Genomic DNA, 17771 nt, shown 5'->3' with positions numbered 1-17771 from the left:
TGACTTACGCAATCAGCAACCCCCTTTTTTAAGAAATACAAAATAAGACGCAAAACAGTAAATATTATTTCATCGCAAATAACTCAAGTACTGCTGTAACGATAATTTAGAATTACTTTAAAAGTTTAAAAGTAAAAACTTAAATATTTCCTGTAAAGAAATATCGTATCGTAATTCCGAATTCATTTTGTATATTACAATCAAATTGATACATCCGCGTTTCCGGTTTCTATTCAGACTCGAAAGATGCATGTTGCACAGCATCAATTTGCCAGATAAAGTCATTAAAAACCTTTTCATTTGTCAACGTTTGCTTTAAAAATCTCTTTAACCTTTTACATAACCCGTACGAATCGTTTTGTTGTTGCTGCAAATCAGCCATACCGGTAATGAGTTCTGAATTTGACAGTGTCCATAAAAATAAGCTCCACATGATTTTAAACCCCCATAGCAATTACCAAAAATACAAAAAATCTACATGGGGACCTTCATGACAGCTTTTGGTCATTCTCGACTAAGGGGGGACCATGAAGACTTGGCATTTGAATGGTTAAAAACGGCAATAAATGAAAATATTGATACTTCTAATTCTATAATGAAAATTCAATTAAATATATTTTAAATAAGTAATGAATTAGCATGTTCACCATTCCTTGTATGGAGGGATAAAATTCTTCCGATCGCGCTACACTGTACAGCGTAGACACGGTTTGTTATGGTTAAAGTTCCCCCATCGTTCAATTTTCATCCATGGAGATCCCTGGACTGTATAGAAAAATATAGATGTCTTTTGTTAATTTGTTGTTGGATTGCTGTGACATGCAAACCCAAAATATGTTTCTATTATTAGAAGTAATCTTCAACTAGGCTGTGACTAGCACATTTACAGAAAAAGATTTTTAGTTTGGCAGAAATTAACCCTCACAACTATATATGTAACATATTGATTTGCAGATGTTATATGTAAACAAATTTAAAATGAGAAACATGCCAACTGTACATTCCTCTTATAACGCCAGAAACATGTTGGCATATTACAGTAAATGTTCCGTGTTAAATCGTCTGCTTGTAAAGTCTCAATTCAGTCTTCATCACATATCAGTCAAAATTAAATTAATAAGATTTAAATGTGTGTTGAATGGAATGCATTTAACATGTAATGTCAGAAGACACATGTCAGCAAAAAACAAGTTGTGAATTGATTAAAAGAGAGTAGCTAGTTTGGCAAAGATCTACCACTTACAAAAATAAGGCCAGATTTAGTTACCAAAAAATAAACCAAAACAAATATAATATACACGAACAAACTTAAGCCAGGGAATTACAGGCTTTGGCAAAGATCTACCATAAACTAAAACAACAAATTCCTTAGTATCACCTGTCCATATAAACTCCCTGATAGATACATTATTAATTACTTAAACCTTGTTATCTTTTAAATAGAAGGTTTGTTTGTTAAAAGAATGATAGAAAGAAATGGGTGGAGGGCTGGAATGAATAGAGACAGATGTGATGGGGGTATTATAATAGAATTTGGCTGTCCTAATATAACCTTAACAACAAGGTCGTTTTAGACCCAAAAAATAAATAAAGGGGGGTTTTAGGTTCCCCCTTCAGTCTTCACTATTAATTTGTCGCCAGCATATGTTTTGTTATAACTGCAAAAATTTCACTATCAAGAATGTTAAATTGATCAACACCATGTTAATTCATTTCTCTCATTCACTTTGAAAAAATGTTTTTTCCCACTTTCCCCCTTTTTTTTCCCAGATCTCAAATGTTTTTACCTCCATTAATCCACATTCCATAGGGTATCAGTGGCAGATCCCGGGGGGGGGTTCCGGGAGTTGGAACCCCCCCTTTTTTTGGCCGATCAATGCATTTGATGGGAGCATATAGTTGGAACCCCCCTTTACTCTGTGTTGGGAATCCCCCCTTTTCAAAATGGCTGGATCTGCCACTGGGTATCATCCCAAAACTGAAACTCAGACTCAGAGAAGACCCATTTTTTCGGACATGTGAGAAAAAAAAAATCACAACCTACCAATTTTGCAGTTATTTGGCATGAAACCCTTAACACCCATATATCTTTGACTATCAATAATGGAACAGTTTGTACTGTTAAGGATTGGAAGGTCATTTGAGGTCATAATGAAAGTGCTTCTGGTCAGGCAGGTTAAATGGTTTGATGAATCAATGATAATAGACAGCACCTGTTCTGATCAAAACATCTCTGACAGACATCTCATTAATCACTTAATATACTGGTAATTGACTAGAAAGATATGAATGTTGTGTGAAAATAGGAAGTTAATACCCGATTGTTTGATAGCAATTTCACGGGCGTTATTAGACAAGACAATGGTCTATTGAATTCTGTAAATTAAGATTTTATTGAGAGATTTTTATTGATGCAAATAATGAGACTACTGGAGTATTGCTGAATAATAAAAACTCACATTTTGATATCAAATACATTTATATCTGTAAAATTCTGTATGTAGCTTTTCCTAAAATTGCAATAATTATACCCCCGCTTTAAAAAAGGGGGGGTATACTGTTTTATCTCTGTCTGTCAGTCCGTCCGTCCATCAGTCCGTCAGTCAGTCCGTCCCATGAAACTTTCGTCACATTTTTCTCAGGAACTACACATCCACCTTTTCTGTAATTTGGTATCAACATTTATATAAGTCAGCTATACCGTGTGATGCGTTTTCAGATTCATCACTCGACAACTTCTTATTTACCGAACACTTGTATGATTTTACACATGATAACCAAGTTAAAAATTTTCGTCACATTTTTCTCAGGAACTACAATACAAGGATTTCTGAAATTTGGTTTCAGGATTTTTATAAGTCAGCTATACCGTGTGATGCGTTTTCAGATTCAGACTCGAAAACTTCCTGTTTACCGAACACTTGCATATTTTTACACTATTAATATTATCCACTTGCGGCGGGGGTATCATCAGTGAGCAGTAGCTCGCAGTTTCACTTGTTAAACTTGTGTTTTTGTAAATTCTTCAAAAATCACAATAATTTGTGCATTTAAATTGGACTTTGGGTTGCTGTTCTTTTCAGGGGTAGGTGTTCAAACTCAGAGGCAGATCCAAAGGGGGGATCAATGCATTTGAATGGGAGCATATAGTTGGAACCCCCCCTTTTACTCTGGTTTAAGACCCCCCCCCCCCTCTTTTTTTAAAATGGCTGGATCCACCTCTGAAACTTAAAACTTGAGTGTTTCTGTTTGTATTATAGATGATATATTTTATGGGGTTCAGTATGCTGAACTCCACACAAAGAATAAGGGATGAGTTTGCTGTTAAGAGTTGTAGGTCCAGCCAGGGTTTGGTGGTTCTGTAGGCTACCTTGAGATAAATTGTACTGGCTTGTTTTTCTTAAACATGTGGCAGATATATTTACACCAAGATGTTGTTAAATGAAATTTAATACCCTGCATTTATCATGCTTTTCAAAGAGATATATGATTGCTAGAAGACCCCCTCTTCATTTATCAGTCAGAGCTCAGACATAAATAAGTCTGAATCTGCTTTTGACTCATAGAGGTCTAAATTTGTAAGTTTTGGGATTTGTCTCCCTTTAATGCAAGACAAAATATGACATAAGTAAGTCAAATACTGTTAAGCAAGAAATAATTGACCAGAATCAAAAAGTTGCAAATGTCGACTCCTGTCAATAAGTTATCAAAATTGGTTAACTTCAAGACTCACCCATATTTATAAAAAGGTCATGCATCTAAATCAAATAATGACAACATTGAAAGACAATGCTTTGTCTTCTATAAAAAAATATGAATGAGAGTCTAAAAAATCAGAGATAATGTTAATTAACCTTACAAAACAACCACCTGGAACCACACTAAATGAGGTAAAATATCTGTGTTTAGTAAGGATGTTCAATTAAATAATTAAATTATAGACCTTGTGAACTCTCAGACAGGTTTTTGCTGTCATAGGTGGTGTACTTTGGCCACCAAGTAAAATTAAGTTTTTTCATCAACATAAATAGACCTTAACAAGTCTGTCATTTTCTGACTTAAATAAGTCTAAAATTGAAAACACATTTTATAATAAATACATGTTTTGACTTCTTTAAGTCAAAAACAAAAATGGTCTTGTTTATGTCTGAGCTTTGACTGTTTATTGAAAAGTATCAATCTGCATTGACAATATTATCTTGGTGTTGATTAGATTCAACCCTCAAGGTTTATCATACTAATTTTTTTAAACCGAAACTTAAAAATTTTGTAAATTGAGATATAAAATATGATGATAATGGGAGTAATGAAGTTATCATATTACAAAGCACCTGTTCTATTACCTTAATTGACAGCTTACAGGTTAATTATCAAGGTAAATTACTTCCTGTGTATTGAAGAGAAGGAAATCTTGTATTGTTATTAATATTGATTTCAAATAATTATAACAAATGGAATGGTGAATTGATGGACACTTTGGCATCGATTTTGATTTTCTATAATTTTACATGACTTTCCATCTCCAGCGATGATGTTGTTGATTTCCGCTAGGTTGATTGACTGTTCAGTAATTTTATCTGGGTTAGAAATATGCTGTAGTAATCACTTCAATCAATAGGGATTGGCGTAGACTTTAAGATTATTAAACAGTAAATTAAATACATGGTCATATTCCTATGGGGATTTTAAGATAATATTGAGATATTTCTATTTAAAAAAGGATTCCCAGTGCAAACCTAAATATTTTGGTGAAAAAATGGGTTCAAGTCTTAATATTCAACTGTTTTGGTCATGTAAAAAGGTTGTAAATTAATGATATTTTAGTGATTGTCAATAATTTAAAATCGGTTACCATGGGAATAGTTAATGGGGATCAATTGGCCCAACCTCCCAAGTGGTGTATGGACTGAAACTTTGGCTTAATTTGTTTAATTTAGTTTGTAATTAGGTCAGTTTAGGTGAATGATATTTGGTATGCAGTTGCTTTAGCATTTGTAGATCTCAACTCCATGGGGTTTATATGGCCTTGTCCCCTGAGTAATTGTTCATTGACTCCAAAACTTTACAAAGGTTACATGTCAAAGTTTGGGTTTAGGTTATTTTGTGCTTGGGAAACCACTTGTGATAAGCAAAAGAATGGATTGTCTGTGTTCTATCAAAGAATATGACTACATTTGCCAAAACAAAAATTGTATGAGTTTAAGATACAAACTTTTAAAGATGTGTATTATTTTTATTTTTCAGAGTCAAGGACGTAGTGAGATAATGTTGACCTTGGAGAAGGTTATTGGAGGTCTTGGATCTGCAGGAGGTGGTATATATAAAGACATATATAAGGCAGCTAAACAGTGTATGACAGATAGGGCCATGTCTGTAAGATGCTCAGCAGCCAAGGTACATACAAATTACAAGTCCATCCCTGTAACTTTACAAGGATATTATGTGATACAGGGGAATTAACCGAATGTCTTTTGGAAACTTCAAAGTTCAGAACTATCATGATTTTAAAGATCAGTCAGCAAGTTATTCAGTCACCACCATGTTGCTTATAATCAATTAATCACCATGGAAATACCTGCAAGGTAATCAAAGTGACATTTCAGAAGTATCTTTTAAACATTGGGTTCCTAATACTTTAATAGTTTACCTTTCTTGTAATACCTGTATTACATGTATTAGAATAATTTAAAGAACATATGTACCAATAAACTTATACAATAGACTAAGCACTTAATGCATTTCTAATGCTACTTTCAGTGCATGATGCAGCTAGTTAAAGAAGCACAGTTTATGTATACAGCAGAACTAGAAACAGTTACTTCCCTTTGTTTCCGAGCTTTAGATGGATCTAATTATGATGCACGTTGTGCTATTGGTAAACTTCTTGGTGAACTGCTTTATTCTGCTCAGTCCATGAAGACACCTGTGGGTAAGTGTAGTTATCTCCCTTTGTTTCCGATCTTTAGATGGATCTAATTATGATGCCCGTTGTGCTATTGGTAAACTACTTGGTGAACTGCTTTATTCTGCTCAGTCCGTGAAGACACCTGTGGGTAAGTGTAGTTATCTCCCTTTGTTTCTGAGCTTTAGATGGATCTAATTATGATGCCCGTTGTGCTATTGGTAAACTACTTGGTGAACTGCTTTATTCTGCTCAGTCCGTGAAGACACCTGTGGGTAAGTGTAGTTATCTCCCTTTGTTTCTGAGCTTTAGATGGATCTAATTATGATGCCCGTTGTGCTATTGGTAAACTACTTGGTGAACTGCTTTATTCTGCTCAGTCAGTGAAGACACCTGTCGGTAAGTGTAGTTATCTCCCTTTGTTTCTGAGCTTTAGATGGATCTAATTATGATGCCCGTTGTGCTATTGGTAAACTACTTGGTGAACTGCTTTATTCTGCTCAGTCAGTGAAGACACCTGTCGGTAAGTGTAGTTATCTCCCTTTGTTTCTGAGCTTTAGATGGCTCTAATTATGATGCCCGTTGTGCTATTGGTAAACTACTTGGTGAACTGCTTTATTCTGCTCAGTCAGTGAAGACACCTGTGGGTAAGTGTAATTATCTCCCTTTGTTTCCGAGCTTTAGATGGCTCTAATTATGATGCCCGTTGTGCTATTGGTAAACTACTTGGTGAACTGCTTTATTCTGCTCAGTCAGTGAAGACACCTGTGGGTAAGTGTAATTATCTCCCTTTGTTTCCGAGCTTTAGATGGATCTAATTATGATGCCCGTTGTGCTATTGGTAAACTACTTGGTGAACTGCTTTATTCTGCTCAGTCCGTGAAGACACCTGTGGGTAAGTGTAGTTATCTCCCTTTTTCCGAACTTATATGTATCTTATGATGATCTTGTTATTGTCAAACTTATGTTGTGCATATAAAAGTCCTGATAAGCATAAGCAAACTAACAATTTTGTCACAAGGGGAGTGAAATACAATTTAAAATCATAAGAATTTTCCCTGATTCATGATTTGAAAACACAAATTGTAAATTGTTTGAACCAATTAAGGTCTTAAATAAACAAAGTACAGAAGTATGTCCAAGAACCACAAAGTTCAAAAGCAATTTAATCAACAACCATAAAGTTGGCACAAACAACATAAGTCATTAATTTCATTTAGCATGTTTAGAACCTTTATTTACCGAAAAAATTTTAAAGAGCAAAAATAAAAGTAAATTCATTTTTTTTACCCCTCAAATTGCGATGTTATGACATAAAATTATACCATAACATAGTTTGCTTATCAAAACATTTCTCAAAGATCAAATCTATTTTAGTTTCATCTATAATTAATGTTGAAGCATGTTTAAGTGATTGATAAATAGAATTCCATAGAAATGATAGATAACTTTCTGGGATGGGATTACATAATTGTCAGTCTACAGGTGAATAGTCAGGTTCTTCTAACCAGAGTAAATATTTGTAATATTTGAAGAAATTAATAATTGCTTATTCTCCACATCATTAATTGTGATTGTGTTTACATAGAGTGCAGTATTTTTCGATGAACTTGTTATTAATCTTACTGTGAACAAAAAATGACTTTAGATTCAAAAGGTTGTTATTGAATAACTAAAATAGTGTATTATTTCATAATGAAAAACCATAAAAATGCATATGCTGTAATTATCTAACATAATATAAATATCATCTAGGCAATAACCCAACAAAACAAAAAACAAAGACATCTGATAAATGAGCTTTAGACCTAATCCTTATCCTTTGAAAATCTTGAGGGAAAAAATCCCATAGTGTTTAATGCACAAATTGAAATAAGAAGTAACTTAGTCTTCATACATATAGGTTATTGGATTTTCTACACATTAATATCGTAAAATATCAGCTGCGAGCCTCAATGTGAACCTTTTTTGCGAGTGAGCCAGGCAAACAAACTAAAAAGTTTCACATTGTGTGGAGCAGCTGATATTTTACGATATCTACACGAAAAAAACCTGATTATCTGTTTATCGTTCTATTACTGGTCTTTTCCTCTTCCTAAGACAGTTTTTTTACGCTTGATGAAAGCAAGCTTAATAATGTCTCCTCTTGCATTGTGACGTCGCTGATAGCTTCTCCTCTCTCATTGTGACGTCGCTGATAATGCCTGGTCTAGTTAACTGAATTTTTGTGACAAAAATGTCGGTTATTGATTTGGGGATGTACGGCGGGCGGCCGGGCGGGTGGCAATCAAATGTTGTCCGTGCATTAACTCATGAACCGTTCAACCAAAGCTTTTAAAATTTTAATATGTTATTCCTGACAACTATACGAAGGTCAAGTTCAATAATGGCGATTTTGACTTTTATCGTTCAGGAGTTATGGTTCTTGAAAGATTGAAAAATGCAGTTGTCCGTGCATTTACGCATGAACTGTTCTACCAAAGCTTCCCAAATTTTAATATGTTGTTACTAATGAAAGAATGGAGGTCAAGTTCAATAATGACGAATTTGACTTTTATCGTTCAGGAGTTATGGTTCTTGAAAGATTGAAAAATGGAGTTTCCAGTCGTGTCCGTGCATTTATGCATGAACTGTTCTTCCAAAGCTTCCGAAATTTTAATATGCTGTTACTGATGACAAAATGGAGGTCAAGTTCAATAATGACGATTTTGACTTTTACCATTCAGGAGTTATGGTTCTTGAAAGATTGAAAAATGGTTTTTCCCGTCGTGTCCGTGCATTTTCTCATGAACCATTCAACCAAAGCTTTTGAAATTTTAATATGTTGTTACAGATGACAAAATAGAGGTCAAGTTCAATAATGACGATTTTGACTTTTACCGTTCAGGAGTTATGGTTCTTGAAAGATCGTAAAATGGCGTTTCCATTCAGGTTGTTGCATTTACTCATGAACCATTCAATCTAAGCTTTTCAAATTTTAATATGTTGATACTGATGACAAAATGGAGGTCAAATTTGATATTGACGATTTTCACTTTCACCATTCATCAGTAATGGTTCTTGTGATATTGCCAGGACACAAATTAATGTTAATAAATCCGGTTTGCTGTCGTTGTGACAGCCTCTTGTTTTTAAGTGTTGGTATGAGAGTTAAGGAGCAACAGAGCAGGGTGAAATAGACGTAGGAAAGATGATAAAAGTTGGTTATTGGCAATAGTCTTCATTTTGTGCTATGTTTTACCTTGACAAAGTCTCTAATTATGGGATAAAATTGAGAAACACGAAAAAAAACCTGATTATCTGTTTATCGTTCTATTACTGGTGTTTTCCTCTTCCTAAGACAGTTTTTTTACGCTTGATGAAAGCAAGCTTAATAATGTCTCCTCTTGCATTGTGACGTCGCTGATAGCTTCTCCTCTCTCATTGTGACGTCGCTGATAATGCCTGGTCTAGTTTTTTTTAAATGTTGGAATGAGAGTTAAGGAACAACAGAGCAGGGTGAAATAGGCATAGGAAAGATGATAAAAGTTGGTTATTGGCAATAGTCTTCATTTTGTGCTATGTTTTACCTTGACAAAGTCTCTAATTATGGGATAAAATTGAGAAAGGAAATGGGGAATGTGTCAAAGAGACAACAACCCGACCATAGAACAGACAACAGCCGAAGTAACCAACAGAAGGTCACCAACAGGTCTTCAATGCAGCGAGAAATTCCCACACCTTGAGGCTTCCTTCAGGGTGGCCTCTAAACAAATATATATACTAGTTCAGTGATAATGAACGCCATACTAAACTCCAAATTGTACACAAGAAACTAGAATTAAAAATAATACAAGACTAACAAAGGCCAAAGGCTCCTGACTTGGGACAGGCGCAAACATACGGCGTGGGTTAAGCATGTTTATGAGATCTCAACCCTCCCCCTATACCTCTAGCCAATGTAGAAAAGTAAACGCATAACAATACCCACATTAAAATTCAGTTCAGGAGAGTCTGATGTCAGAAGATGTAACCAAAGAAAATAAACAAAATGACAATAATACATAAATCACAACAGACTACTAGCAGTTAACTGACATGCCAGCTCCAGACTTCAATTAAACTGATTGAAAGATTATGTCTTCAACATATGAATATCAGGCACAATCCTTCCTTAGGGGTTTAGTATCATACCATCATAACATATACGAGAAGAAGTTAACCTGTGTCATGCCAACAACTGTTTTTTAAAGATGTATAGCTTGAAATAAAATTTATTGTAAAATCTTAAAATATACTTTTGCTGAATTGGAGAAAATACCTTAATGATTAACTTGAATTTAATACTGTAACTGTTTGTAAGTCTGGTTTCACAAAGCTCTGTTGAGTTCCCCAATTAATTATTGACCTCTTAGTCTCAAAAGGGGTGTTGTTACATACAACCACAAACAATAGTAATATAGCCTATAGGGGTGATTCATAGTCTGGTAATTTTATGGTAGGTTATTCTACATTTCTTGCAGTAAATTCATTATTCCTTATTCCAACCATTTTATTTTGCTAAAGTTTTAAAATTTTCATAGTAAAGGTACTTCTTTATGATTTTGTACTTTGGATTTTGAAAACCGTCAATAATTCTGTAAAATTATTTTCTCTTTTACAGGTAAAGCTAAGCTTGTTAAAGTAGAAGATGTTCTAACCCTCTTGGCATCAGGTTTCCTTAAAGGAGGTATTGGTTTCTTAAAGAGTTCTGGTGAAATGATAAAAGGCAGCTCTAAAGAAATAAACAGAGAAATCAGAGTGGGCATTACACATGTGAGTTGAGTCAAATAAACATTTGAACAGATCTCTCCATACTCTATCAAAATGTCACACAATTGAATTTGACCTTAAAAAAAGAATGATTGATTTGAATTATACAGATTTTTACTAAAATCATCAGCTATAACAATAAGATGATTTAATATGAATTCCCATGATGCAATTTTCCGCAAGAGACCAAATGACATAGACTTTGAGCAACAATAAGTCACTGCTCACTGCACTGCTGGTTTACGGGACAGCTGATCCAGTAGACAGTTATCATTTATAGATTTCTGAATAATCTATACTTATATATAAACTAGATATAAGAAAAATACAATCAGAATTTTTTGGAGAATAATTTCTTTTTACTGTTCCAACGAGCAGTTTAATTTTTAAAAGTGTCTACTGGTGTATTTCATGTATTGTTTCCATGAGCAATAGATAAATTATTCCTGATTTTTTTCTTTCCTGTTTTTTCAGGCTTACATAGGGTTTGTAAGAACAATGGGAGGTTTATGGTTAGAACGAAACATTTCTCTCTTCCTTAACCATGTCCTTAACCTGGTAGCCAATCCTAAGGCCACACCCACCCATGTGGATGCTGTCTATGCCAGGAAGTGTGTCCTATTTATAATGCGATGTTGTATCGGTGAATTATTGGGAGAGAAAGCTCAGATTGCAGCTGCCAAGGAAATATGCCAAATAATAATCAAACAGATGAATACTGTTGGTAAGATATGAATAAATCATTCATATTGTCAAAAAACTTATCATAAAATGTTTTGTGATGAATTTCAGTGTACCGCATAGCTTTTGATCTATTTATGATTTATCTTTCTCCTTGGTTTAGAATATAATTTTCAATGGTTATTTTATAGGAAGTGTCTGGAAACTTAATCATAACTTAATGAGCTACATCAAAAATGTTTAAAAAAAATTCAAAATGAACTCTTTGTATTATTATCTTGAGTCATGTGAAATTTTTTTAACTAGTTCACTTCATCTTTCTAAAATATTATATAAAAACATTAAATAAAACACCCAAGATTTTATTTATATGACTCAGAAAAAAATGAATTACAGGGTTAATTTTTTACTAATTGAAAATCATGAGAACTATCAAAATGTATTTTTTAAACGATAAGAAAACACCAGTTGTCTCCCTTATAATATGTCTATAAGAATATATATTCAATGTTAAATTAAGTAAAAAACAATATTCAGACTATGTATGAATCATTACATATATTTCAGGAGAGGCAGCAGTGGATAGTGCCAATGACGCCAAGTCACAGAGTATACTGGGGGGACAACATGTGCTGGTGTGTGCCCTACATGAGTTGGGAAGTCTTGTTCTTAGATTAGGAACTTCAGCTAGTCCATTAGTAGCAGAACCAGCAACAGGTATGGTCAGATTGATAGTATACTTTCAATTTGATTTAATCATTTTGCACATTTTAAAAACATTGTCTGAAGGAATTAAGGAAAATTTGCCTCATATAAAATTCACCAGTATAAAATTTAAGATGAAAAATCTTCAGGCGTATTTTATACACACTTTTAATCCCATGAAATATAATTTGGAGAGGGGATGCATATTAGACACTGCTATAGGCTTTGATAATCTTTTTCCCTCTTATTGTACCATTTCAAAGTACAGTTGCTAAATCTGACAATTTTGGGAATGAAAAAGTGGTGCGCAATATTCACAAATGCAGACTATACAGGGGTGAATGTGGTACATTCTTAAATCTTAGTCTGAAAGACACTCTGAAATCAAACATGACCAACCTTTTATAGATTCAAATAAGGTACTCTCATATACAAGCCTTACCGGTTGTTTAAGCTGTTGCATAAGGGAAATGAAATATAATCAAATTTCATTGGTTAGTTTTGACTCAACCTTTGATCCCACACCAGATGGTTATATACAAACTGTATTTGCATTATAGGTATTATAGAACCAGTTGTGTCAGTATTGATACACCCCAGTCCAGCCTCACGACTCTAATGTACAAACTGTATTTACATTGTAGGTATTATAGAACCAGTTGTGTCAGTATTGATACACCCCAGTCCAGCTTCACGACTCTAATATACAAATTGTATTTACATTGTAGGTATTATAGAACCAGTTGTGTCAGTATTGATACACCCCAGTCCAGCCTCACGACTCTCAGCATCATGGTGTCTGGGATGTATAGCTCGTGCTTTACCCTCACAACTGACTCCTCTATTAGATCGATGTGTAGAGAGAATGGATAAATTGAAGAGTTCACCTGAGGCAGTGTCTGGATACAGTAGTGCTATAGCTGCCCTTTTGGGTGGCATTTACCAATGTCCACTAGGGATCCCTCATGCAAAGGGAAAGGTAAAGAAATAGAAATACAATTTTAAAAGAATGGCACACTGTAATTATGATATGCAATCTTTCTTTTATCCGTTTTATTGAATTTTTCCTAGTGAATAAACTTCTGTATTTAATGAATGCATGTGTGCCTGCAATAAGAAGCAAACTGTTTAAAAATTCATACACATATAAAGAAAAAAAATATTTCAGCTCAAACTTCTTGAATTATATACATGTAATATTAACCATATGTAATGTATACAAATATGTCCCAAGGCTGTAGGCAATTTAGAGCTTATAATGTACTGATATTTAACACTGACCTAAAGATTTGCTTTTCCATTATTTGGTTGCTGTCTAGTTGGCTTGATCCCTCTGTGTTTTATTCATATTCACATGATATATTTTGACATTTTTCAGCAATTATTTAATCTGGCTGAGGAGTTATTAAGGACTGCATCCCAGAACAGTAGACTATCTCTACAGAGAACACAGTCTGGTTGGTTGTTGTTTGGATCATTGATGACATTAGGTAAATATAAATAAAAAGGCTCCAGAAAGTGTTTGAAAAATTTAACTATCATTAAATCCAGAATTATTGTGTTTTGTTAGAATCAGCACTTTAAGGGATGAAAGCTGATTTACTAGACTAAGTTCATATTTTTTAGGGCATGCTTCATAACTGCAATTTCAAATATTTGTTGATTTTACTATATGAATAGAAATAGCTCTTTTGATTATTTCAGAAATGCATGGACAGTAGAAAAATGAAATGTGTATCTGCAAATTAGAGATTGAATTTAGCCATTATAAACATACATTGTTTTCACTGCTATATATTTTCAAAATTTTTAAAATGCGAGACAAATTTTTGTGTTTATTATTAGAGATCCTTCAGTGATTGACAATTTTATAATATTTTGAAATTATTATGTATAGGTACACCAGTTGTGAAAAACCATTTACCTAGAATGTTGTTACTATGGAGAAATGCATTCCCGAGATCTAACAAGGAATTAGAATCTGAGAAAGTTAGAGGCGACGCTTTTACTTGGCAGGTTACTTTAGAAGCAAGGGCAGGCGCACTTGGAGGTTAGAATGGGGGGAAATTAGGGGCATTTCTTTTGCATTGTAAAATTTACCAAGCACAATTCAGATAACCTTGAACTTAACTAATTTTATGCAAGCTGTATCCCTTAGCCAATATGGGTTCTGTATACTTTTGATTCCTTTCCTGGGTGCCAATATTTCATGGATCGAGAAAAATTATATTTTCAAGGATACTTGACTTGTTACTTTGCCAAAGTCTGCATATTAATCTATTAAAAAATGTTTTTCTTTGTTGAACCTCTAAAATTCTTGATTCAGCTTTATCTGGGAAATCCACAAAAATGGTATCTTAGGAAAAATAATGAATGACAGTGGTTTATCTAGGTGAAATGCATATTGAGAACTAACAAGAAAATAATTAAACACTTGTATGAGAGAATAAGTTGAAGGAGTATGAGCGAAAAAATAATTGGAATAAGATTAAAATGATTCCGCTAAGATTAGTTTTGTGCAATTTGATTGTTCATTTGTTTGTGATGTAATAAATGTTTACATTACATAATAATTAGATATCTTGGTGTATTTTAGGACCTTTCTGTAAATACAATAAATTGGTTTCTATTTTTAGTGCAAATTTCTTCAATTTTGTTGCATGATTGGCACTGAAGTTTAATAGCAACAGGATTTTTAAAAGAGATAAAATATTTTAATCTTTAATTTTGATAACAACAGCATAAACTACATAACTTTTCACTTTCATTGACTTGCACTAACATCTTTTTTTATTCATATATATAGTTTAAACATATTTATTTATAGTGGATTGGGAAACAAGTTTTGCAACTTATATTAATCCCTTTCCACTTTGCGGGTGCGAGTGGTGCCTTGTAGCAGCATTAGCCTACTCTTTTTCGAAATCTTCAAGGGTGTCTTTAACGTGCAAGAGATATGGCTCTCTCTTAACACGGGTCAGCCATTTATTGTCCCCTTCCGACAGACTATCATCGTTTCCTCAAGACCATACTCGCAGATGGTGTCAAGGGAGAGCCGAAAATTGAGTTCCTGAAATTTTCATCCCAAACAGGAATCGAACCAGGAACCTTTGTGTTAGTAGTCCGTTGCACTAACCACTACACCACGGCTCTCTATGTATTCATATATATAAATGATATTATTTTTATTTTCACAGCATTTCACTATTTGTTTATGTGTGTAGTTTTCTATTTGATAACAGCTATGTACAGTTTCTTGCTGAACTGTAGAGAATTGGTTACAGAGGATGTTATTAGAAGATTACTCGCACCTCTGGAGTGTGCTCTTCTCATGTTTTCACAGTATGTACAATAAAATGCAATAAAATAATATCTAAATGGAAATTATATAATACATTAATAAAGGATAAAATTGAGTATGGAAATGCGGAATGTGTCAAAGAGACAACAACCCGACCATAGAAAACACACAACAGCAGAAGGTCACCAACAGGTCTTCAATATAACGAGAAATTCCCGCACCCGAAGGCTTCCTTCAGCTGGCCCCTAAACAAATATATACTAGTTTAGTGATAATGAACGCCATACTAATTTCCAAATTGTACACAAGAAACTAAAATTAAAATAATACAAGTCTAACAAAGGTCAGAGAGGATTTTTGCCACTTTGCTGGCTATACAATCTGTACTAAATCAGCTGTTTAAACTTTCAAATTTAATTCACCGAAAAATATATGTTGATCCTTTAAAACTATGCCCCATACCAGTATTATAAATTTCACCTGGCTTGACTGATTTTACAGTCTGATGGATTAAATGTAAAAACTGCAACCCTTTAAGTCACATTTTTCTAAATAATAAAAATATGGCAATAATTTCATTATTTACTGTACCAGTATTTATTATAAGAAATACTGAGTTTTAATGTAATATATGTTAATTTTCCAGTATCCCTGGTGTTATAAAACAGTGTGGTTCCCAGTTGAAGGCCAGTGCTGCTATGGTTAGGTTACGCTTATATGACGTCTTATCGTTACTTCCTCCAGACACATTTGAGGGTATGTACAAATCAAAAGATCACATGATAATATGAGTCTGAGAAGAGTCTTAATTTAAAATGAATGATAATTAAAAGATTTGTATTATCTTTGAATTAAAATACTCTGTTTGTAAATTTTGTTGTCAAATGACACCATTCTGTTATCATCATATTCACTTGAACTGTCTGTTATCACATAAATTCTAGAGGGTCCAATATGTTATCAGTAAATAAAATGTTTTAGTAAACTTAGTAGTAAAATTCTAATGTGATATTATTGTTTATTGTTCCAGCTACCTATACAGTATTGCTTCGAGAGTTGGTGGCTGAGTTTACATTGACAGATAATCCAGCCAATACAACGACATCACTTCTGAGATCACTTTGTCACGTGGACGATAGTGTTATATTAGGATCATGGTTACAGGAAACAGACCACAAAGCTATAGAAGATCAGGTATAAAAAAATAATGCTGTTGTAATGCCAATACATAAATAAAAAAGATAGCTTTGTTCACTTTCTTTTTCGTTTGCTAATTTTTTGGAAAAGAAAGAAACGGTGTCTATACTTGTAAATAAAATAGAGTTAGTTTTTGTTTGCTGGTAGTCACACAGGAAGTGAATTTACTTTTTACAACAAGATTTGGAGCAACAATAAAAATTACAAATCTTTCAATATGCCTTATCTGCACTTTCAAGCTTTTAAATAAGTTTTATATTTTGAGTCATTGCCACAGAATGTGTTAGTTATGTCCATGGATATTTTAAGGATCTCATCTATCATATATTGTTAGCCTCACTTTCACACTCTATGTGGTAACATTAAGGATCTAATCTATCATATATTGTTAACCTCACTTCACACTCCATGTGGTAACTTTAAGGATCTAATCTATCATATATTGTTAGCCTCACTTTCACACTCCATGTGGTAACTTTAAGGATCTAGTCTATCATATATTGTTAGCCTCACTTTCACACTCCATGTGGTAACATTAAGGATCTAGTCTATCATATATTGTTAGCCTCACTTTCACACTCCATGTGGTAACATTAAGGATCTAATCTATCATATATTGTTAACCTCACTTTCACACTCCATGTGGTAACTTTAAGGATCTAATCTATCATATATTGTTAACCTCACTTTCACACTCCATGTGGTAACTTTAAGGATCTAATCTATCATATATTGTTAACCTCACTTTCACACTCCATGTGGTAACTTTAAGGATCTAATCTATCATATATTGTTAGCCTCACTTTCACCCTCCATGTGGTAACATTAAGGATCTAATCTATCATATATTGTTAACCTCACTTTCACACTCCATGTGGTAACTTTAAGGATCTAATCTATCATATATTGTTAACCTCACTTTCACACTCCATGTGGTAACATTAAGGATCTAATCTATCATATATTGTTAGCCTCACTTTCACACTCCATGTGGTAACATTAAGGATCTAATCTATCATATATTGTTAGCCTCACTTTCACACTCCATGTTGTAACATTAAGGATCTAATCTATCATATATTGTTAGCCTCACTTTCACACTCCATGTGGTAACTTTAAGGTTCCCCATTTGAAAAATTATACATGATAGGCTATTATTATTATACCCCTTGTAGCAAGTTCATTGACCTTTGA

At 33.6% G+C, this 17771-nt stretch overlaps 1 protein-coding gene across 2 annotated transcripts in view; it reads left to right on the top strand.

Moving 5' to 3' along the window:
* The window catches only part of LOC143069566 (HEAT repeat-containing protein 5B-like), a 60247-nt gene that overhangs the window by 15267 nt on the left and 27209 nt on the right, over positions 1 to 17771 (top strand). For both annotated transcript variants that reach the window (XM_076244264.1, XM_076244263.1), the window contains exons 5-15: positions 5245 to 5394; positions 5758 to 5929; positions 10545 to 10696; positions 11168 to 11417; positions 11942 to 12091; positions 12808 to 13058; positions 13458 to 13569; positions 13977 to 14129; positions 15322 to 15421; positions 16027 to 16136; positions 16411 to 16574. In XM_076244264.1, coding sequence (XP_076100379.1) covers positions 5245 to 5394; positions 5758 to 5929; positions 10545 to 10696; positions 11168 to 11417; positions 11942 to 12091; positions 12808 to 13058; positions 13458 to 13569; positions 13977 to 14129; positions 15322 to 15421; positions 16027 to 16136; positions 16411 to 16574 — 1764 coding nt within the window. The remainder of the gene's footprint in view (positions 1 to 5244; positions 5395 to 5757; positions 5930 to 10544; positions 10697 to 11167; positions 11418 to 11941; positions 12092 to 12807; positions 13059 to 13457; positions 13570 to 13976; positions 14130 to 15321; positions 15422 to 16026; positions 16137 to 16410; positions 16575 to 17771) is intronic.

Source organism: Mytilus galloprovincialis, chromosome 3 (assembly GCF_965363235.1).
Source record: "Mytilus galloprovincialis chromosome 3, xbMytGall1.hap1.1, whole genome shotgun sequence".
Taxonomy (NCBI): Eukaryota; Metazoa; Mollusca; class Bivalvia; order Mytilida; family Mytilidae; genus Mytilus; species Mytilus galloprovincialis.
This window is presented reverse-complemented; position numbering and strand designations above follow the sequence as displayed.